This window comes from Pelobates fuscus, chromosome 8 (genome assembly GCF_036172605.1).
Source record: "Pelobates fuscus isolate aPelFus1 chromosome 8, aPelFus1.pri, whole genome shotgun sequence".
NCBI lineage: Eukaryota > Metazoa > Chordata > Amphibia > Anura > Pelobatidae > Pelobates > Pelobates fuscus.
The window spans coordinates 85,540,427-85,563,241 of record NC_086324.1 but is presented as its reverse complement, the minus strand read 5'-3'; the positions used below and the strand labels follow the sequence as shown (position 1 = coordinate 85,563,241).

Genomic DNA, 22,815 nt, shown 5'->3' with positions numbered 1-22,815 from the left:
GCTTAGTGGCACATATGAAATATACAAAATGCCCAGCAAAAATGCAATCCGTATGTAAAAAATGCACAAAATTATTTTTTACCACATACTTTGGCATGTAATGGTAAAAAAATGGGGGCATGTTAAGGCACAATATGCACCTTATGACATACCCTGGGGTGTCTACTTTTACAAATGGTAGGCCTTTGTGTTTTTTTTTTTGAACAGTCAAACTGTTATAATACCCCAAATGGAAGCATAGGCTCATTAAATCCGTCTCTCAAAATTCTACTGTGAATACTGAAAAGGACAGGTCTCCTATATGGCACTGTAGCTTCACGAAATAGTGCCATAGACATACAATGGGGGTGTCCTTTTACTCAGAAGACTTAGCTGAGCATAATTTGGGGGGTTTGAACTTAGTGGCACATATGAAATATACAAAATGCCCAGCAAAAATGCAATCCGTATGTAAAAAATGCACAAAATTATTTTTTACCACATACTTTGGCATGTAATGGTAAAAAAATGGGGGCATGTTAAGGCACAATATGCACCTTATGACATACCCTGGGGTGTCTACTTTTACAAATGGTAGGCCTTTGTGGGGTTTTTTTGAACAGTCAAACTGTTATAATACCCCAAATGGAAGCATAGGCTCATTAAATCCGTCTCTCAAAATTCTACTGTGAATACTGAAAAGGACAGGTCTCCTATATGGCACTGTAGCTTCACGAAATAGTGCCAAAGACATACAATGGGGGTACCGTTGTACTCAGCAGAAGTAACTGAACACATAATAAAACTTTGTACAGGAATAGCACACACCAACTTTACAAAATACACATGAGAAGTTCTTTGTTATAAGTTTGTGTGCGAAAACCCCCCAAAAACACAATTTTACTCCAATATTTAGCAGAGGTTGGCGGTAAAATGGCTACGTAGAAAGTGTCAAAACAACCTTAGGTAAATAGCCTGTGGTGTCTACTTTATATAAATATATACTTTTGTGTGGCAATTTTGTTTTCTTTTATGGCTATTAGGCTTACAAGACAAACATACCAAATTCTAAAATCGCTCCACATAAAAAGTGTATTTTACTCCTTGTGCTTTGTGACCTGTAACTACCAAAAAAAACTGAAAATCCCAGACACATTATATATTCTGTAATTCAGAACAACTAAATGAATTTATTTTTAATTACTTTCCTTAACCTGCACTAATTATGTACACATTATTATTGCAAAAACTGTAAAAAAAACACACAAACATTCATTTTTTTGCATATTTCTGTATTTTTTTAATAATAAATAAGCATTTATATATATATGTGTTACATCAAATTAAAGCCCTTTCTGTCCTTTAAAAAACGGTATATAATATGTGTCGGTGCAATGAATAAGTAAAAAGCAAATTGCAGTTGAACGCAAATAGCAAAAAATTCAAAAAATGCCGTTGTCATTAAGTGAAAGACAAGCTTCTGAAGCTCTGTCCTTAAGGGGTTAATGTCATATATTCTTGTATGTTTCCTTACTGGGTTAAATCTTGCACTCCAACATAAATAAAATAGCCATATTATTAATACTAAAAATAACTAACCATCACTATAATACAACATTTTCCATGATGTTTAGACAGTTCCTATTTGTCTGCCTTGACTCTAGAAAAACACAGGAACCTTCCAAGTAACTTTAAGAGGCTGCAGATGTTTAAAGTTAATACATTTAGGATAATAGCTGTCAAGTTGGGAGAATGGTAGGATGCATATATCACAGTCACCCATTATCTATCTATCATGCAATGGCAATGGTGACATTTCTTAACGTTGAGGGAAATGTTCCTCACTTCTATATAAATTAACATACATAAGTAAATAAGTATAAGTAATGTAAATAATGTGAATTTAGAGTGTGGGTAATGAAGCAACACAGCAAAGTTAATGTTATTAAACAATTAGTATAGACTAGGGAAACGGGTAAGATTGTTCTGTGAAAGAATTACTAATAATCACTAAGGTTTTGGAATTTATAAAGGCCACATTAAATAGATTTGTTGTTTTAATCCATCGGTTGGGTATTTTTTTTTTTTTATATATATTTTGAGCAGTACTCGTTTTTCTTATACAGAAAAAGTGTGTGCATGTGTGGCTACGCTAGAGACCAACACATTGATGCAGCAATGAAACAGCAACCTTTCCAAAGCAAAACAGGATGGGACGTAAAAGAACACACCAAAGAGATGCCCACGGATGCATTTGGAGATATCAGCTTCATTGGGCTTGGTCCAAGAGTAGGGAAGGTTTGTCATGTTTCATAATCTGTATATTTATTGTATAGTGATTTATTAATTCAGAAGTAACAACATGTAATGTTCAGGTCATATGTGACAAAGTCCTCCTGTTCATCTCTGATTGGCTAATCATATGTCTGAAAGTTAGGCGATTGCGCTGATCTTCAGACATCGGCCTATACTGTTTGAAGCTCTGGGATGGTTCTCAGCAAATATTCTGGGAGATGATGTGGACAGCAATGCTTGTTTCTGCATATACTGGTGCATCCTGCTTCTGTGCATTTTGGGTATTACAAATGATGAGGATGACATCCCAAATATTTTATATTGAAATAAGTTTACAGCCTTAATATGTATTTTTAATTGTTTATCTTACAAGTCAAGATTAAATTAATGAACCATATACAATGTTTCCATTTTACAATTTTTACCAAAGATTTGGTGCACTAATGGTGTCATACCCTGGAATGCTATTTTCCTTGCCAGCATGCCCATGTTTGAATGGAGTGACGTCATATCTGTTTCGATACTCCTGCTAGGGAATCTCCATAGCAACCACAATGCATGCGCTGTGGGAGGTCTCTTCTGCTCTCCTTGATTAATCAATTTTTAGGAGTAGAGTCAATGCCGAAGAATTAATTGACAGGTGGTAGAAAAAAATATTTTTAAATAGGTTTTTATCCCAGTATAGAATTTACTAATGAAGCTGCTCGTACAATAGATGTAAAAAGCTAAAGTTGTTTTGGGCACTACTGGTGCATTTAAACGCTCGGTGCATGGTACTTGTGCTCTCTCCCCACCTGCCTCCTGAAATCTGTCTGGCAGATTGAACTGCTGGACATTTAAGAATTCAGAACCAGTCCACCATATTCATTTTTGCAAGGACAGGACCCCAAAATACAAGACTGTCCTGACAAGATCAGGGCTGTAGGCACCTATGTAATGATATATCGCTCTGCCTGTAAACCACCTATATTATTTTTGCTTCATTTGTTGAAGCACTAGGGATAAGACTTGATCTATACATATATTCAAATAGTATATTAGTTCTATGAAATCATTTTATCTTAGACTGTTGCTGCACAAATAATGAACCAATGTCTAAAACTTGTAGAGTAAAATATTTAAACTTCACTAATTTAAATACAAAACATTGCTAATTATTTTATTCTTACTAATGTTCTTTGTACTAATATTTTAACCAGCAGTATGTTCGAGTATCATCAGATACACCATCCTATGTTTTATACCAGCTAATGACTGAACATTGGGGCCTGGAGGTTCCCAATCTCCTAATATCAGTAACAGGAGGAGCCAAGAACTTCCACATGAAGATGAGATTAAAAAACATCTTCCGCAGGGGCTTAGTGAAAGCTGCACAAACAACAGGTAATTTACCATGTTTGTATTGACTCTGTATTAGTAAAATATTCTACAGTGGAGTATATATAAAATAGTTGAAATATACATATTGCTTAAGTACTTTATTGTCTCACTTTTTGCGGGACACTATCGGCACCCAGACCACTTGAACTTAGTGTCACATGTCCCTAACCCTGTAATTGTAATTATTGCATTTTTTCATAAACTGTAATAATTACACTTGAGGATTAACTCCACCTCTAGTGGCTGTCTCCCAGACAGTCACCAGAGGGATTTCCGGGTGATTAGGCAATTTCTGGTCGCCTAACTGACGGACGTCCTCACAATATGCATGATGAGTACATCCAGCATCACCCAAAACTGCACAGGAAAGCTAATTATTGTAGGGTAGTGGAGCTCTGACAGGGGGATGGGGAAGAATTATGGGGATTAGGAATTTTAGTGTGGGGGAACATATACACAGTAAAACAAACTCACAAACACTGACAGACACATAAACACAAGTTCACACACTGACAGCTATTCTCACACACATACATACTAAATAAAAAAAATAACATTTGTATTAGAGGATTTTTTTTTATTTAAAGCCCACCTAGTCTCCCTACCTTTAGGAGAGCTGGAATGGATTCACAGCCTGGGGTCCAGTTGGCTGCCGTTGTGCAGAGGGAGCTCTGATCTATAGCAATATAAAATAGAAAGAGTGGATATGGTGAGTATGTAGGTAGAAAGCTGCCACTCAGAGGCCCACTCCAAGAAAGACACTCCAGGCACCCAGACCACTTCTGCCCATTGGAGTGGTCTGGGTGCCAACTCCCACTACCCTTAACCCAGCAAGTGTAATTATTGCAGTTTTTATAAACTGCAATATTTACCCTGAAGGGTTAAGTCCTCCTCACGCTATGTGAGGACCTCCATCGTCTCCAAAATCCCCATAGGAAAGCACTGAAAGCATTTTTCAATGCTCTCCTATGGGGAGGTCTAATGCGCGTGCATGGCATTGCCGTGCATGCGCATTAGGTCCCCCCCGCCGCTGGCCGCGCATGCTCAATAGGTCTCCCCTCCCTGCCAAGTGATGTCGGCGGGGGAGAAGCGTGGCGGAGCCTGACCCAGCGCCGAGGGACATCGGCGTTGGATACAGGTAAGTCACTGAAGGGGTTTTAACCCCTTCAGCAACTTGGGATGGGGATGGGAGGGAGAGGGGAACTGCAGTGCCAGGAAAACGGTTTGTTTTCCTGGCACTGGAGACTCCCTTTAATACAAATAGAAAGAAAGTTATGTAAATTTATGCTTTAGATTGGAAGGTATACCAGAAATATATCTTTACATACATTCACATTTTTGTTCTTTATTGGTGTTATAAAGTTAAAATATAAATTAGTATTGTACTTCTTTTCACCATTTTATGTGGTTTAACTAAGGTATATATCCATTGTGGCATCTATTTGTGTGCAAGCAGGATCTCTACTATGTAGGGTACCATGCCGTTTTGCATCCACATTTTGGAATGAAAAAGCACAAAGACTTCTTTACCACCACTTACTCTGCACCTTAAGGTATTAATAGCCTCCAGGGGTCATGACCAGTGGGGCTATATGTTACTATTATACATCGGTAGTAGTGGTTAGTTTTGGACTTTGTGGTGTTTTAATAATACTGCATGACTTCATATGTTTTTAGTTTGTATCTTGTCAATATTGGAATACAATTGTGCTATTTTAATATAAACCTTTTTTCTCTTTATGGTTTTGGTCTCAAGTTTGACTGATATATACAGCTTCTACATTTGTAATTATTTACTTTTAACTGGGTATCTAGAACCCTCTAGTGTATGTTTAAGTATATACTTACATTTACACGACTTTCTTCTGATCTATATGAGCATTGCCTTGCAGCTTCCTCACGTGCCCTGTAGAGGTGCCTAGATCGGAGTGACCTCACATTCCAGCTCCCGGGACCTCGCATCTACAGGGCATGCAAACGAGCTGCAAGGCAATGCTGATATAGATATAGCTCCCTGGCTGGTTTCTCCACTATGAAGGTATTATGGCATTTAATTTGGGAAGGCACATATGGAGCATAGTCATGACAACCCCTAGTAATGCCACTTTAGAGGTTGGGCCGATCCCCTCGTCCCAGGTCACCTGGACATCTGCACTTAGTTATGGTAGTTTCTACCTTGCAACTCCCTTGCATGTCCTGTACAGGTGCCTGGGCCGAAGTGACGTCACATTCCAGGTCCCTAGACAGGGCACTCAGAGGAGCTGCAAGGTAATGCTGATATAGATAGAGTTCCCTGGCTGGCCTCTTCACTATACAGGCAGGATGGAATATCATTTTGCAGGCACATCGGGTGCACATCCATTGCCCCCCCTAGTGACGCCACTGTGGAGGTTAGGCCACTTCCTTCCTGCCGGTCGCCAGGACACCTGCGTCCTCTTTTGGTAGCGCCAGCCATATATATATATATATAGTATCTCACAAAAGTAAGTACAGTCTTGTAAATATTTTATTATATCTTTTCATGTGACAACACTGAAGAAATGACACTCTGCTACAATGTAAAGTAGTAAGTGTACAGCCTGTATAACGGTGTAAATTTGCTGTCCCCTCAAAATAACTCAACACACAGCCATTAATGTCTAAACCATTGGTAGCAAAAGTGAGTACACCGCAAGTGGAAATGTCCAAATTGGGCCCAATTAGCCATTTACCCTCCTCGGTGTCATGTGACTCGTTAGTGTTACAAGGTCTCAGGTTTGAATGGGGTACAGCGGTTTCACATGAAAGGTTTTGTGGCGAAACCAACCTCGCCACTGGGCCCTGGAGAAGCCTGTTTGCTAGCCTCCTACCTGCTGACTATGGCCCCTGGGTTATTTGGGGCATATTGTACTGTATATTGCTGCTACTGGCCCTTTTAACAGCATCTATGGACATATTGGGACTTTTGGGACTACTGTCCCTTTAAGACTGTGATACATATTCTAGTGTACTGCCTGTAATATTATATGTGTATTAAGTTTAACCTGGGATATGTATGCAGCATTCATCTGATTGTTCGGTAGAATCACTCCATTTATTATATTGAGTGAAACTACCGAACAACCAGACCACCCAGGAATAAGTGTGCCTCCAATTACAGTTTGCAACAATGTTGCAAACGGGTAATTGGCAATCCGTGTAATGTATTCTTTGTCCTCTGGGTGGCCGCCATTCGGGAAACAAACACGTGGCGGCGGCCATCTTAAACTACCGAACAGCGGTGTTTTGCCGTCGAGTGTCTGGAACTAAAATCGGACACTTGACTAGGCAAACACCGCTGAGACCTCCATACTTCCAGAAATTCGTATGGAAACTACCGAATGACCCGCCGTTCGGTAGAAAGAACCCCATAAACAAGGGAATTCATTCAAACCCTCTCCAGGCTCTATAACACAGGCAATTCGCCTGTTTTCATTCCCTTGTTTGTGACCGACCGCAGGGCCAAAATGCATGGAACTGTTTTCGGATACTTTACCCATGCGGTCGGTCAAATCTTTGGAACCCCATATCTCACGAACCATTCATCCGAATTACTTGAATTTTGGATACGTTGTCCCCCTGAATAAGGGCTATCCAGCGATGCTGGATTTAAAGGTGTACCCCCGGGTTTTGGGGTACATCCAGAACTTGGCTGAAAAAGTGTACCGGATAATTGAGTTTAATGTTATCTGAGGGGAGGGGATGTGTGGGCTGAACCATGTATGTGATTGGTTATTTTATGCCTCCCCCTGGGTGTGGCCTGTATGTGGATTAGTGTAATAAAAGCCAGGCTGCATGAGCCAGTCCAGAGTTCCTGTTTTACCCTCAAAGTGATGTGTCGTCTCATTATTGGGGGAAGGATTTATTGTATGCTGTTCCAGTTGACTGCTAGGAGTACAAGCCTATTCGTATGGTTCCTATTCAATGGTCTACAGCATTCATACGCTTGGGAGAATTTAAAAGGTTTCTCGGATTCGGTGATTGTGGTGTCTGCCAGAGTGCTTGGAGTCCTCAGGAAGCACTAGGAGCATCCATTAACGGAGGTACCAAGTCGGGGTGCCAGGCGATCCGTTACATTGGTGGCAAGCGGTGGGATGGCGTCCTAGTGCGAGGAGAAGCAGCTCAGAGACACTGGTAACGTTTGGAATTACAAATTGAGGGCAACGCTAGTATCCGTACAGCGCCCCTGGCTACAGCAGGATGGAATCAGCTAGTTTTTGGACAGCGTTCCATGATGAGGAGGAGGAGGCGGCCGCGGACTACAGGGATGCAGACAGAAAGGAAGTCTGGTATGATGCCCTGGAAGACGCCCAGTGGCGGCGAGGTGAGAGTCTCCCCAGTGATGAGCAGCGGCTACAGAAGCGTGTGGCGATGCGCATGTATCTATTGGGAGAGCAGCCCCTGGATGAGTGGGTGACAAGACTAGAGACCCTGGTATGGCGAGAGATCTGGCTAGACAACGCATACCAGGCCCTCTGGTGGCATACCATTCGACTTACCCCCTGGACGGCCGAGCACGACTTACCGGAGGGGGATGATTATGATGGCCCGGGTTTATTATGGGATGCCTTGGAGGACGACATTGATCTTGGCAGCACGGAGGGGTCTAGGTTTTGGGACATCTACGACTACCGGATGGGCATGTATGTCTGGGCTGACGAATGCGAGGTGAGCAAAGACATGACCCACCTGGTAACAAGGGAGTGGGAGCTGGAGCAGGACTACCAACACCTGCTCAGCTTCGTGCAGCTCCAACCTACCCGACAAGCAGAACCAGACCTCATAGACTTGTCCTGGAGAGACCCACAGATGGCAGGTGGAGATGGGATCGAGGTCTCTCTACTGGCCCTACAGGGAAGCTGGGCAGTCGGCCCAGATCCCCAGCGGCAGTCTACGGTTCAGGGAGAGGAGCCTGTTATTACCTCTCCCCAGCGGCAGCACAGCTCACCAAGGGGAGACAGTAAGCCCCTCACCAGCGCAGATGGGACTGTGGTCTCTGCGCCCTGCCTACAGGGAGTACAGAGGGTCAGCCCTGATCCCCAGCGGCAGTCTACAGTGCAGGGAGAGGCGCCTGATACCCCCTCTCCCCACCGACAACCTAACCCACCAAGGGGAGACAGAAAACCCCTCACCAGCGCAGATGGGACCGTGGTCTCTGCGCCCAAGTTACAGGGAGCTGAAGGGGCCGTCCTCCCTCCCCAGCGGCAGTGTGATTTGTTGGGAATTGGGAGCCCAGTCTCCATTCCCCAGCGGCAGTGTGAATCACAGGGAATTGGGAGCCCAGTCTCCATTCCCCAGCGGCAGGCTGAGTTACAGGGGGCAGAGGTAGTTGGTCCTTCCCCCCAGCAGCAGAGTGATATGCCGGGAAGGCAGTGTGAAGTGCAGGGAGAGGAGAGCAGCGTCCTCCCTCCCCAGCGGAAGGCTGAGTTACAGGGGGCAGAGGTAGTTGGTCCTACCCCCCAGCAGCAGCATGATTGTTTGGGAATAGAGAGCCCAGTCTCTATTCCCCAGCAGCAGGACACTGAATTGGGAGGAGAGACAGTCGGTCTCCCTCCACAAAGACTGAAAGTAGGCATGGGAGAGGAGATTGTTACCACCTCTCCCCAGCGACGGATCATCGATGGGCAGAGTGTTCTAATGGGAGAGGAGCTGGTTACCACCTCTCCCCAGCGACAGCTTAATGTACCAGGGGGAGACTGTAAGCCCCACACCTGTGCAGATGGGACCATGGTCTCTGCACTTCCAGCACAGGGGGTAGGGACGGTCGGTCCTGCCCCCCCACAACAGGGCTGTTTAGCCAAAGGGGAGACAGTCTGTCTCCAGCAGCAGAGCAGTGTAACTAAAGGGGAGACAGTCGGTCTCCAGCAGCAGAGCTGTGTAACTCAAGGGGAGACAGTCGGTCTCCAGCAGCAGAGCTGCGCAGCTAAAGGGGAGGCAGTCGGTCTCCAGCAAGGCTCCAACCAGACTACTCCCGGGGTAGTGCTGGCACCAGGGCAGAGTACCGCTGGGCTCTGCCCACTCAGCAACCCACCAAAACAGCCTACCAGTCCCCCACACAGCCATGGTGAGGCACCTGGACCTGGACAAGTTTTTCTCTTACTCAGGTGTAGTAACCATTTATTGTGGGTGGGCTGTACTGCTGTTTCTGTTTTGTGGGTGGGCTGCTGGACTAACAAGGGCACTGACCGGCAAGAGGTCAGGTACCCTGTTAGTCTGTTTGGAAAAGGGGAGAAATGTGGCGAAACCAACCTCGCCACTGGGCCCTGGAGAAGCCTGTTTGCTAGCCTCCTACCTGCTGACTATGGCCCCTGGGTTATTTGGGGCATATTGTACTGTATATTGCTGCTACTGGCCCTTTTAACAGCATCTATGGACATATTGGGACTTTTGGGACTACTGTCCCTTTAAGACTGTGATACATATTCTAGTGTACTGCCTGTAATATTATATGTGTATTAAGTTTAACCTGGGATATGTATGCAGCATTCATCTGATTGTTCGGTAGAATCACTCCATTTATTATATTGAGTGAAACTACCGAACAACCAGACCACCCAGGAATAAGTGTGCCTCCAATTACAGTTTGCAACAATGTTGCAAACGGGTAATTGGCAATCCGTGTAATGTATTCTTTGTCCTCTGGGTGGCCGCCATTCGGGAAACAAACACGTGGCGGCGGCCATCTTAAACTACCGAACAGCGGTGTTTTGCCGTCGAGTGTCTGGAACTAAAATCGGACACTTGACTAGGCAAACACCGCTGAGACCTCCATACTTCCAGAAATTCGTATGGAAACTACCGAATGACCCGCCGTTCGGTAGAAAGAACCCCATAAACAAGGGAATTCATTCAAACCCTCTCCAGGCTCTATAACACAGGCAATTCGCCTGTTTTCATTCCCTTGTTTGTGACCGACCGCAGGGCCAAAATGCATGGAACTGTTTTCGGATACTTTACCCATGCGGTCGGTCAAATCTTTGGAACCCCATATCTCACGAACCATTCATCCGAATTACTTGAATTTTGGATATGTTGTCCCCCTGAATAAGGGCTATCCAGCGATGCTGGATTTAAAGGTGTACCCCCGGGTTTTGGGGTACATCCAGAACTTGGCTGAAAAAGTGTACCGGATAATTGAGTTTAATGTTATCTGAGGGGAGGGGATGTGTGGGCTGAACCATGTATGTGATTGGTTATTTTATGCCTCCCCCTGGGTGTGGCCTGTATGTGGATTAGTGTAATAAAAGCCAGGCTGGATGAGCCAGTCCAGAGTTCCTGTTTTACCCTCAAAGTGATGTGTCGTCTCATTATTGGGGGAAGGATTTATTGTATGCTGTTCCAGTTGACTGCTAGGAGTACAAGCCTATTCGTATGGTTCCTATTCAATGGTCTACAGCATTCATACGCTTGGGAGAATTTAAAAGGTTTCTCGGATTCGGTGATTGTGGTGTCTGCCAGAGTGCTTGGAGTCCTCAGGAAGCACTAGGAGCATCCATTAACGGAGGTACCAAGTCGGGGTGCCAGGCGCGATCCGTTACAGGTTTCACTCAGAACAGGCCACGCCATGGTCGACCAAAAAAGTTGAGTGTACGTCCTTAGTGTTATATTGTCACGATTTCATCCGCTTATAAAAATGTGGTTAATGGCATTTACTGTCCACACATGAAAAGTTATTGATTCTAATTGTTTGACTTTGTTTTTGACTTCCCTGTTTTCTGGCATCCCTGACTCCTGGTATTTCCTTATCGTTGTGTCTCTTTCTGTTTCCCTTGACCTCGGCTATTCCTGACTATTCTTTGGTACGTTAGTCCAGCCATTCTAAGGTCCGGTATACGTTACCTATCAGTCCTCTGTGTTACATAATTCTTCGTGCTTGATCCTGACACATATCTAGAGGTTGTCTTTGTTAAATTGACGTATGAGTGCTGCCAGCATTGCTGCAGACAGGGCCGGATTAAGAGCACAGTGGGCCTGGTGCTGACAATTATGATGGTCCTAATTACTGAATCTTATCAACCAAAAACACTAAAACAGTCATACCTTCCAAGCGTCATGTATCTGATGGAGATGGTGCTGGAGGAAAACTCATAGGATGCAGCTATAAGAAAACACATACTCTATGCTAATCTCTCTCTAATTTATGCTTTCAGCTTTCAAGTAAATCCATAACACCTAACAGCAGTGTCCAGTGAAGCAGGAGGTCAATGGGTGGGGTAAAAGGGTGTGCCACTGGTGCGAATCACGTGACCAGACCTGCCAAAAGGGGGTGAACATGCCCAAAAAGGGGGCATGTTTGTCCAAAGAATTGGAAGGTCAGCCTGGCATGAATGCATGTCAGGCTGCCTGCCAATCCTGCAGGCTGTCCAACTAAGGGCATACTAGTCAGGCAGCACCCTGAGCTTGACATAAATGCGTCTAATGATGCACTCACTTCATGCTTTCTAAGGACTTTACCCTAGCACTCGCTGGTCCACTTGTCTCCTTACCTTCTTACTAGCAGGCAGAAGTTCCTGGTATATAGTCTGAGACAGAGAAAATGTGTATGTAGTGAGTATAGAAGAAAGGGAACATGCCACAGTGTTAGAGAGACCAACGTCTCTTTACCTAAACTAATTACCTAAACTAATTTTATTGTCAGCCAGTACACACAAGTTTGTTCCCATACATCCCTCTTAAGCTTCCAAACTTAAAGGGACACTATAGTCACCAGAACAACTACAGCTTATTGTATTTTTTTTGGTAAGTAGAATCATTCCATTCAGGCTTTTTGCAGTAAACACTGTCTTTTCAGAGAAAATAACTCCTTTGGCTGCTTCTTAGATGGCTGCTAGAGGTTCTTCCTGGGGCAGTACGGTCTAGTGTGCAGCACTGCCATTCAGTGTCTCCTCCCTCTGCATGCAGACACTGAACTTTCCTCATAGAGATGCATTGATTCAATTTATCTTTATGAGGAGATGCTGATTGGCCAGGGCTATGTTGGACTTGTTCTGGCTCTGCCCCTGATCTGTCTAGTTTACGGTCTCAGCCAATCTTATGGGAAAGTATTGTAATTTGCTCAGACCACCACTTCTGATGATGTCAGCAGACAGTCAGTTCAGAGGCAGAGCCAGCAGCTGCAGACTTGAATACAAGTAAGATTGTACTATATTTAGGGAGGCAAGAAGGGGCCAGGGTGGTGGTTTTAACATAATAGGGTCAGAAATACATGATTGTGTTCCTGACCCTATAGTGCTCCTTTAAGCAAGAGTATATGAAGAGTAGTTAAGGTTGCCACCTTTCTTGCGTGACATCACATGATGTAAATCACAAGGAGTGACATCAGAGAAAATTCTGTAAAATCACCAACAAACTACTCACAGTTTGATTCTGCTGTATATATGGATTGCTCCCAGTGTCTCCCTGTCTCCCAGTGTCTCAGTCTCGCAAGTCACCCAGTGTCTCAGTGTCCCTATTTATCACAGTGTCAGTGTCCCCATATTGCCCAGTCCCCTAGTCTCCCAGTGTCTCAGTTTCCCCATTTTTCCCAGTGTTCCAATGTCTCAGTGTGTGCCCATGTCACTAGGATACTGGGGACACAGTGAGACATGGGGACACTGAGACATTTAGGGAAACTGGGAGAAATGGGGACACTGAGACACTAGGGACACAGACACTGGGATACATGGGGACACTGAAACATTTGAGGACACTAAGACACTAGAGACACAGAGACATGGGAACACAGACACTGGGAGACTAGGGGACACTGGCTGGGAGACAGACACTTGGGGACACTGGGAGACATGGGGAAAGTTGTGGACATAGACATGGGGACACTGGGACATATAGGGACACTGGGAAACATGGGGACACTAGGCACACTGAGACACTAGGAACACAGAAACTGGGAGGCATGGGGACAGTGAAACATTTGGGGACACTAAGACACTAGGGACACAGAGATATGGGAACACAGAGACACTGGGAGACGAGGGGACACTGGCTGGGAGACCAACACTTGAGGACACTGGGAGACATGGGGACAGTTGTGGACATAGACATGGGGACACTGGAACATATAGGGACACTGGGACACATAGGGACACTAGGTACACTGAGAGACATGGGACACAGACACTGGGAGACTTGGGCACACTAGAGACACTGGCTGGGGGGCATGGGGACACTGGGAGACATGGGGACATAGTGTCTCCGTGTCCCAATGTCTCAGTGTCTCCCAATGTCCCTATGTCTCACAGCATCCCCATGTGTCTCAGCATCCCCATGTGTCCCAGTGTCTCAGTGTCCCCAAGTGTCTCAGTGTTCCCAGGTCTTCCAGTGTCTGTGTCCCCATGTGTCCTAGTGTCTCAGTGTCCCCTAGTGTCTGTGTCCCCATGTGTCCCCTAGTGTCTGTGTCCTCTAGTGTCTCAGTGTCCCCATATATCCCCTAGTGTCTCAGTGTACCCATGTTTTCAAGTGTCTGTGTTCCCAGGTCTCCCAGTGTCTGTGTCCCCATGTGTCCTAGTGTCTGAGTGTCCCCTGGTGTCTGTGTCCCCTAGTGTCTGTGTCCCCTAGTGTCTCAGTGTCCCCTAGTGTCTCAGTGTCCCCATGTATCCCCTAGTGTCTCAGTGTCCCCTAGTGTCTCAGTGTCCCCATGTGTCCCTGCTGCCTTTTCCCCCATCCCTCACTTACCTGAGCTGTAGAGCTGCTGTCTGGACTCTGTGCTGTGTTGCTGCTCCCCCACGGATCAGTGAGTAGTAGAGAGAGGCAGGGATATGCTGTAACTTCCTATCCCTGCCTCTCTCCACACACAGTGACACCTACTGGCTGTTGCTGGTATTGCAGAGTGATCTCCATTTATTCTGAGAAAAATACCTGCATTTGTATTGCCGGTATTACTGCAATAACAGCACGGCCAGGCAGCCTCAAATACCGGCCGTGCCAGTAAAATACCAGTCAGGTGGCAAACCTAAGAGTAGTGTGTAAAAAAAAAAAATTTTAATGGGCCTATTCCATGGGCCTGGAGCTGCAGCTCCATCAGCCCCTATGTTAATCCGGCCCTGGCTGCAGAGGTTGAAGAGGTGGGGGGTCAGCCTGTCAGTGCTTAGACCATACGCCGCACACTGCATCAAATTGGTCTGTTCTTAAGATGATGCACAAGAAAGTCCGCAAACAGTTGCTGAAGACAAACAGACTAAGGACATGGATTACTGGAATCATGTTCTGTGGTCCGATGAGACCAAGATAAACTAATTTGGTTCAGGTGGTATCAAGCGTGTGTGGCGGCAACCAGGTGAGGAGTACAAAGACAAGTGTATCTTGCCTACAGTCAAGCATGGAGGTGAAAGTGTCATGGTCTGGGCCTGCATGAGTGCTGCCGTCACTGCCAACATGTACTGTGACATACTGAAGCAGAGCATGATTCCCTCCCTTCAGAAACTGGGCCGCAAGGCAGAATTCCAACATGATAACGACCCCAAGATGACCACTGCCTTGCTAAAGAAGCTGAAGGGAAAGGTGATGGACTGGCCACACATGTCCCCAGACCTAAACCCTATTGAGCATCTGTGGGGTGTCCTCAAATGGAAGGTGTCTAACATCCACCAGCTCCATGATGTCGTCATGGAGTGGAAGAGGACTCCAGTGGCAACCTGTGAAGCTCTGCTGAACTCCATGCCCATGATGGTTAAGTCAGTGCCTCACTTTTGTGAGATACTGTATTTGTGGTCAGGGGCAATAAGCAGGGTTATGGTGTAAGTCGGTTGTGGGGTGCCGAAACCGATGTTTGGGTAGGCATGTAAAAAGAGGGGCAAAAAGTTTAACACTTTAATACATGTTGACATTACATAAACAGCAATGCCTGCATATGGACGGTATTATGCTCGATGCCCCTGAGGAAGTCCAACTTTGAACGAAACGCGTAGGGCTTGTTCAGTACAGTGTTTAGAGTATTTTACTGCTGATTTTATTCTTCATTTTTATTTTACTTCATTTGTACATCTGGCTTTCCTGCTCCATTGGATTCTTCCATTGGGATTCGTTATTCCATCTGAACCTGATGTGCCTGTTTGACACTTCCATTTTGTAAGTGTATTTGTGAATAAAGCGTGTAACTTTTTTACTTGGATACTCTGCACTATTATTTCTATTTTTCCTCCTATGCATGAAATTGATGTCCAACCAGTCCTGAAGTTTTCACACCATTATATTTGATATGCCTTCAATCAAACTATGTTTGTGAGTGCAATCCTCTATATCACTTATTTCTATTCTCTGTGACAATATTGCGCTATGTCCCTCTCTATTATTTCTGTATTGTAGATTGCCATTTTTTGGTGTTTTGTTGATGTTGACATTACATAACCAATACTTTAAATGCCTGTCTCAATTCCCTCTCTGATTGAGGGATGCATCTGATGTATCATTGTACCATTTATCGATGGTGTATACTGGGATATTCTACTAGAGACTGTAGAAGTATCGCCTATTCTAAAAGAATTGTCTGAAAATGTTGAAGGTTGCATCCAAGCAGTTTTATGGTGTTGTGAGCTAATTGAAGGTTGAGGTGGGAAAATGAAGTGAACACCACCATGGTATCAATTAAGTACGGATTAATGATTAGAAATTATGAAGTAAAATTATTGAAAATTGTCTGAGTTTTAGTATATGAATGATTGTTATTGGCCAATAGTGCTGCATGTGCCAGCAATCTACCATGGCAAGGAGATGAGCTAATGCAGTATGAGGTCCTGAAATGTTAGTGTTTTGGTAAGTTGTTTGGCAGCCATAGGGTGTGCTTGGAAGAATACCCGAAATTGTGGTTAAGAGAAAGTTTCAGCTGCTATGTTGTGATGGCCTGGTATGTGTATACGGGCAAGGAAACTGTCTTTATTGCTGTCAGCCAAGTCAACTTCCCAATTAACCTCATTATTGTTAGTGAGAAGGATTATTTATAATTTCACATGCTGCTGTGTTGTCTGAGTAGCATTTGACAGATATCCCACTCCACAGAGACCCACAGGTGTGTGCGGCAGCCCCAATGGGGTATACTTCGGAGAGAGCTGAAGTTTAACTACAAGAGGGTAGGCTATGTGTCTCTGCAGACCATATGTCATGGAACCAGTTATTCTCGAAAATGGCTGCAAATCCAGAGTGGGCAGCAGCGTCAGTACAGATAACGGGGAACTTGTGAATGTAAGTTTCCCCCCAAAATGGGTCTGCTCGAGCCTGAGCAATTGTAACTGGTGGTATTATCCTGGTAAGGGGTATGAAGAAGGGTACTCCATGGGATGGTTAGGAGCTCTTGAGTTAGGAGATTCTAATGTCTCCAGTTTGTTGTTATCATATTTCCCAAGGTGTGAGACATACTACGATGAAGTGTAAATTTAATGGCCATGCTGGTGAAAGTATAACTCTGCATCAACTGGCCTAGTGGCAAAGAAATTAGAAATTAACGAGAGGAAGGTAAGCCATTACTAAATACCAAGTGAATGTGGGAGGTTCTAGCTATAAATTGTTGACGGATTGAGGTCACTGAACAAAGTATCAGGAATGTTGCCTTTTTGGTGACAAGTTAAAGATTCAAATGAGTGGCTGTGACGGGTGGGGCCATATATAATAACCTGGAGAAGGTGGAGTGAGGCTCTAGCTATGAGTTAGGTCGATGGACGAATATATACTAGAACATTGCACCAATACTCTTTACACAAAGTTGATCTATCCGTAATGAATGTAGGGGAATAGAAACATAATGAATTCATAGAAAGTATGTTGGAACATACGTATCTTGCCACACTAGTGTGTGGTTGAGCTTGAGAAAGGAATATCATAGAGAGGAACCTAAAGACACAGTGGGAACACTAGTAGGAATATGTCCAGGATTGTATAAGTGCTAACTGAGAAAAGGGTATAACGTACCTGTGTTGTGGTTAAAGATTAAAACATCAGCAACAGGGTGATATGTAAGAATAGTGGAAACCTAGCTAAAAATGGAGCTTGTGACAAAAAGCATAAACCTAGGCCAGGGGTAGGCAACCTTTTAGTAGCACTGTGCCAATACAGGATTGTGATGTCCCGTAGCGTGCCGGTCCTATTTTTTTAAATTGCGGTCTGTATGCTGCCGTTTTCTGCTTGTGTTATTTATACTGTAATTGCTATTTATCTTTATATTTGTGCATATATGAGCTATTATATTGTATATGTTCAGGAGTAGTTTATGGTATCATGTATGATACATATCAATGTGGGCTGTGTATGGGGGCTGCTTGTGGAATTGTCAGTGTGGATGGATATGTCACATTGTGTGTTTGGTAGTGTGTGGGGCTGTTTGGGGTAATGCATCTGAGAGGCTGCATGTGGGGTTGTGTGCATGTATATGCATTGTTAGCGGGTTACGTTTGTGCGGATTGTGTGTATGTTTGTTTGTGGGCTGTTCATATTATTTGTATGAGGGGAGGGTTATTGTGCATTTCTGTGTATATCTAGCAGTGTGGGTGGCTTCCCTGGGTTCCAGTAAGGGGCAAGACTGGCCAGGTACAGGTCAAGGACAGGAGCTGCAACAGCAGCTGCGGGCTGCTCTACTACAGTGTGGATTCCCATTTACAAGCGTTGGGAGGAAGTGATATGAGATAGTTATCTGAGATCACTTCCTCTACGTGCTGCAATGCATACATTGAGGATTGTCCTTCACCACCTTTTTGTATTAGCAGATATCTGAAGTTTCACTGGGACTCCTGATAGGCCAGAGCCTGTTTGGCTCTAGCAGCCTTGAGTGCCGTGCAAAGACACCTTGAGTGCCGTGCATGGCACTAGTGCCGTAGGTTGCCTACCCCTGACCTAGGCCAATCAATATGGATATGAAAGAGAGATACCTAGAAGTGCTGTATCTAATTGTGAATTCCCACTGTGCGTCCTTTCACAAGAAAAACTTTAAGTATATATAAAAAACTGAATATGGAATTTATTATACATTAAAATGTAGGGTGACTAACTGAACTGCATGTGATAAAATCAATATGGCCAAATGAGGGCCGAATACAGTAAGCAGAATACATGAACCTAATTGAGGTATCACTGTAATGCTATGTATGATTGAAATAGTCCAAATTTGCATTAGTAATGAAATTCGTCATATTCAAATGAGGGCAGAATATGGACTGCAAATGCCACCCTAATTAGGGAAAGGCCAAATATTGGGCAAATTCATGCTGAATGTCAGTGATAGTGCAGCCCAACATGGGCTGAATGAGCAAACTTATGGTTTTGTTGTAAAACATGTGCAAACAGCAACAGTAAAAGCCACAGCTGCTCCAAACGTGGCGTTGCCTCATGAGCTTTGAGGAAAGTAGCTGTTCTTTACTCGAGTCTGGTAAAATGAATACTTGTGTAGGCTGCACAATGCCAAGACCAGCTAGTCTGGAGTTTAAGTAGTTCGTGTTGACAACCGTTGAACAAGAAGTAGATGGTTCTGTACTGAACCAGGCAGTATTCGCCCAGAGGAATGGACAGCTTGTGTATTTATAGGCTAGATAACCCCTCCTACAACTTCAGGCTTCACCTATAAGCTCAGCCTTCCCATACATATATATATATATATATATATATATATATATATATGCAGGATACTGAATCATATTAAGTAACAATTGGTTCTTGTACTAGAAAACAATTACAGTCTCTCTTAGGCTCTCTAAGGTCTCCCAGACAATAACACAAGAATAGTTGTGGATTCCCCAGCTAGGTCAGACTAAACATGTGGCAACTCTTTTTGTCATTGTAACGGAGCTCCCCATACTCCGACCGAGTACCCTCCGTTGATGAATGCTTCCTAGCTTGCGCCGAAGACCACAAGCACCGCACCGGACACCACAGCCACTACAGACTCCGCAACCGCCGTAGCTTGACTGGAGTCTCGCCATCTTCCTTCCACCCTGGATCAGCTTCTGTCCTCCAGGACCATGTGAGAAAGACCTCTTCCTTCCACCCTGTATGAACCTCCAGCATCCAGGACTGCGTGGGGAAGACCTCTCCTCCAAGGAGAGCGTAACAGGAACAGCTCTTAAAAGAGCTAAGTAATTCAAGCTCAGGGGAGTATGCAGAGCATAGCAATTCCCAGTGTGATTATAACAGTATAATCCACAAGATCTTTGCTGGTAGACAGGAACACAGGTAATAATCAGCATAGGCAGGTACAGCATACAATATCCCAGGTAGCGTAGTAAGAATCCTTCCCTCCCAAGAACTAGACGAAACATAGGCTGGGAGTCAACTGAGTGCTTTATTCACAGGTCACAGTATTTATGCAATTCTCCATGCAAGGGGTTTCCCTACTGACATTGCAGGGGTTGTTCAGTAAGGGACTACATGGGGAACTTAGCAACCTGGACATTTCTCCCATAATACACTGCTGCACGAGAGGGACACTCCCACCAGAATATACAGTTAAGTGGATTATCCCCTCGTGCGGCAGAACCAATATTTCACATAAAAATACATCACTTACACAATATTCATCTGATTTAAACGAATGGATGTTCGGTAGATAGCTGGGGTCTGAGCGCACATTTCGTGAAAGTGCCACTCGGATCCAAGCTTAAATAACCGAACGCCGCACAAAATACACATTATTTCTAAGTTACCTTCAAACTACCGAATGACTCTATAGAAACACATTACCGAAGGACCGGGGCTCCCGAACGGCTTGGAAGTCCAGCGGTATTCGTGCCGTCGAGTAGCCGATTTTAGTTCCAGGCGCTCGACGACCAAATACCGCTGGGCTTAACAAAGGATCCAAGATGGCCGACCGCTTCGTGGTCGGTAGCCGAACGACGGCCACCCTGAATCCTCTTAATTGCCGATTGCAACAATGTTGCAATCCTTAATGGGTGCCACACGACCTCCGGTGTGTGGTCTCCATTCGATAGTTTGTTCGTTTCACGAATGGTGTTGAAATTCACCGTTCGTGAAACGATGACATGAATGCTGGCGGTTTTCGTATGCCGGCATCATATGAACGCTATGATTTCCCTGAACCATTCTACACAGAATACATGCGCTTGGTTCTTAAAGGCGTATACACATATGCATAACATTATATACATCAAGGACAATGTACAGTGGCTGGATTTGCCCAAAGATACCTCTGATTTCTCTCATACAAAAGCCAGGGCTCACTTACCCTGCAGGTATGTGGTTCACATTATTGTCAACACGGCCTTTTAGATATTTTCCCTGCAACTTAGTCCTAGCGGTCTGCGAGGCCAACTTCCATCCTCCACTTCGAGGTACTATACGCCCCTCGGGCCATATCATAGTTAGTCGCTGTGGCGAAATTAACCTCGCCACTTGTGCCTGGATTATGGTCCCTGGGAGATTTGGCCCTTTAAAAACATTATTTGGGCTAATGGATTTATATTGTGATTTATATTGTGCTGCTGCTGGCCCTTTAAGAACTATATTGTGGCTTATGGACTTGTATTGGACCATGCTGGCCCTTTAAGAACCATCTGGGGACATGTTGAGACTTTGTGTGACAATGCCCCTTTAAGACGGTGTCCCCAGTGTCCCCAGACTTAGTTAAAATATTTTGTTCCTGGCTATTTTCCACTTGGTTGAGTAAATGGGGCTTACTGAACCAAGTACCACACAGGCAGACCACCCAGAAGTGGAAGTGTGCAGGCAATTTACCTCCCAGGCTGTGAGGTTACTTCAGGTTAATTGCCGGCCGCTGGGTGGCCGCAGTTCGTGCAAATGAACACGTGGCGGCGTCCATCTTTGTTCATTCAACGAGGTCAGCGGCATGTGTAGCCAAATCCGTGGAACTAAAATTGGCTACACATTTCCGCGAACACCGCTGACCCTTACCTTCTCCTACACTGAACTTTCAGCTGCAGAGACTAAGTCCCGTTCGAAGATTCGGGGGAAGGGATACCTACACTCTGGGGATTGCTATAATCACTTACTCCCCAGAGTAAGCTCTCGCAATAGCTTAATTTGTTCCTGCTATGCTCTCTGGATTTAGGAGAGGTTCACCCACTGGGAGCTGGATCCTGGTCGTGGATCCAGGCTGGGTGGAGACGGCGAGACCCCGGCATAGCTGTATCGCTGGAAGTGGGGTCTGCAGTGCTGATGGTGTCGGTTGGAGTGCTTGGAGTCCTCAGCGAGCACTAGGCGCATCGATTGGCGGAGGTACTCAGTCGGAGTGCCAGCGTTCCGTCACAGTCGCCTTCACAAATTTTATAGAGAGGGCGACACTAGTCACGGCCAAATACCCCCCTGTCTACTCATGGAGAGGCCAAAGTTCCATCACCGTTGTAGGATACCACACCCCTTGCGCCAACTCATAGGTAGAGCCTCTCTAGCCACTTGGCACTAGCAGGGCCTCACCTGCCACAAATCCTAGAATAATCTTTCGCCATCTGGCACTAGCTAGCTACCTGTTATTTCCCACCCCTGGTTACCAACAATGTCTATTATATATTTTCAGTATGTCCCAACTCCCAGACGATAGTGAGGATATGTCAATCCCTAGCACTCCTGCTAGGTCAGTTACCCTGACTCGCAAGGGCGACATGGGAAGTCCCTCGTCCATCAGATCATGGACTATGCCCCGCATCACTGCAGAATTACGCAAACGCAGTGTCCCTTTCCCGGCTACTGCCAGGAAAGCAGAATTGTTCAAATTGCTAAGAACTGATACCCTTAATACAGGCGCAGGGGAAGGCACAAGCGGCTCTCAAGATCCGACTCTCCACGCTATGGTTGCCTCCCTAATCTCTTCTATGGGGAAGGTCAACGACAGGCTGGAGAGACTAGAAGCCCGTAGCTTCCCAGTACAGCCTCCTGGCCCTCTCACCGAAGTAATCCCGGTCATACCCATAGCAATAGCAGGTAATTCCATATCCACCAAGGCAGCCGCCCACGTTATTAATCCTTCCCACATGGTTCCGGCTAATCTTAAAAAGGACATCCTGAAAGGCAAGGACGTTAACTTAGTCTCACTGCTCATTGCCTCCCAGGATGTCGTGGAAAACCGTTCTTATGATTACGGGGTCATCTCGGTGGTTTTAAAAGCCAGAGACCCCAGACTCAGTAAGAAACTGGCCATTCCCCATTTTGTTCTGGCCTTCGGTATCTTTAGGGATATTCTATGCGTGGTTCATCCCC

At 45.0% G+C, this 22,815-nt stretch overlaps 1 protein-coding gene across 1 annotated transcript in view; it reads left to right on the top strand.

Annotated features, from left to right (window-relative positions):
• TRPM2 (transient receptor potential cation channel subfamily M member 2) overlaps positions 1–22,815 on the top strand; it is a 302,532-nt gene that overhangs the window by 37,640 nt on the left and 242,077 nt on the right. Inside the window, exons 5-6 of the mRNA XM_063430124.1 lie at positions 2,106–2,277; positions 3,474–3,657. Of these exons, the coding sequence (XP_063286194.1) occupies positions 2,106–2,277; positions 3,474–3,657 (356 nt within the window). The remainder of the gene's footprint in view (positions 1–2,105; positions 2,278–3,473; positions 3,658–22,815) is intronic.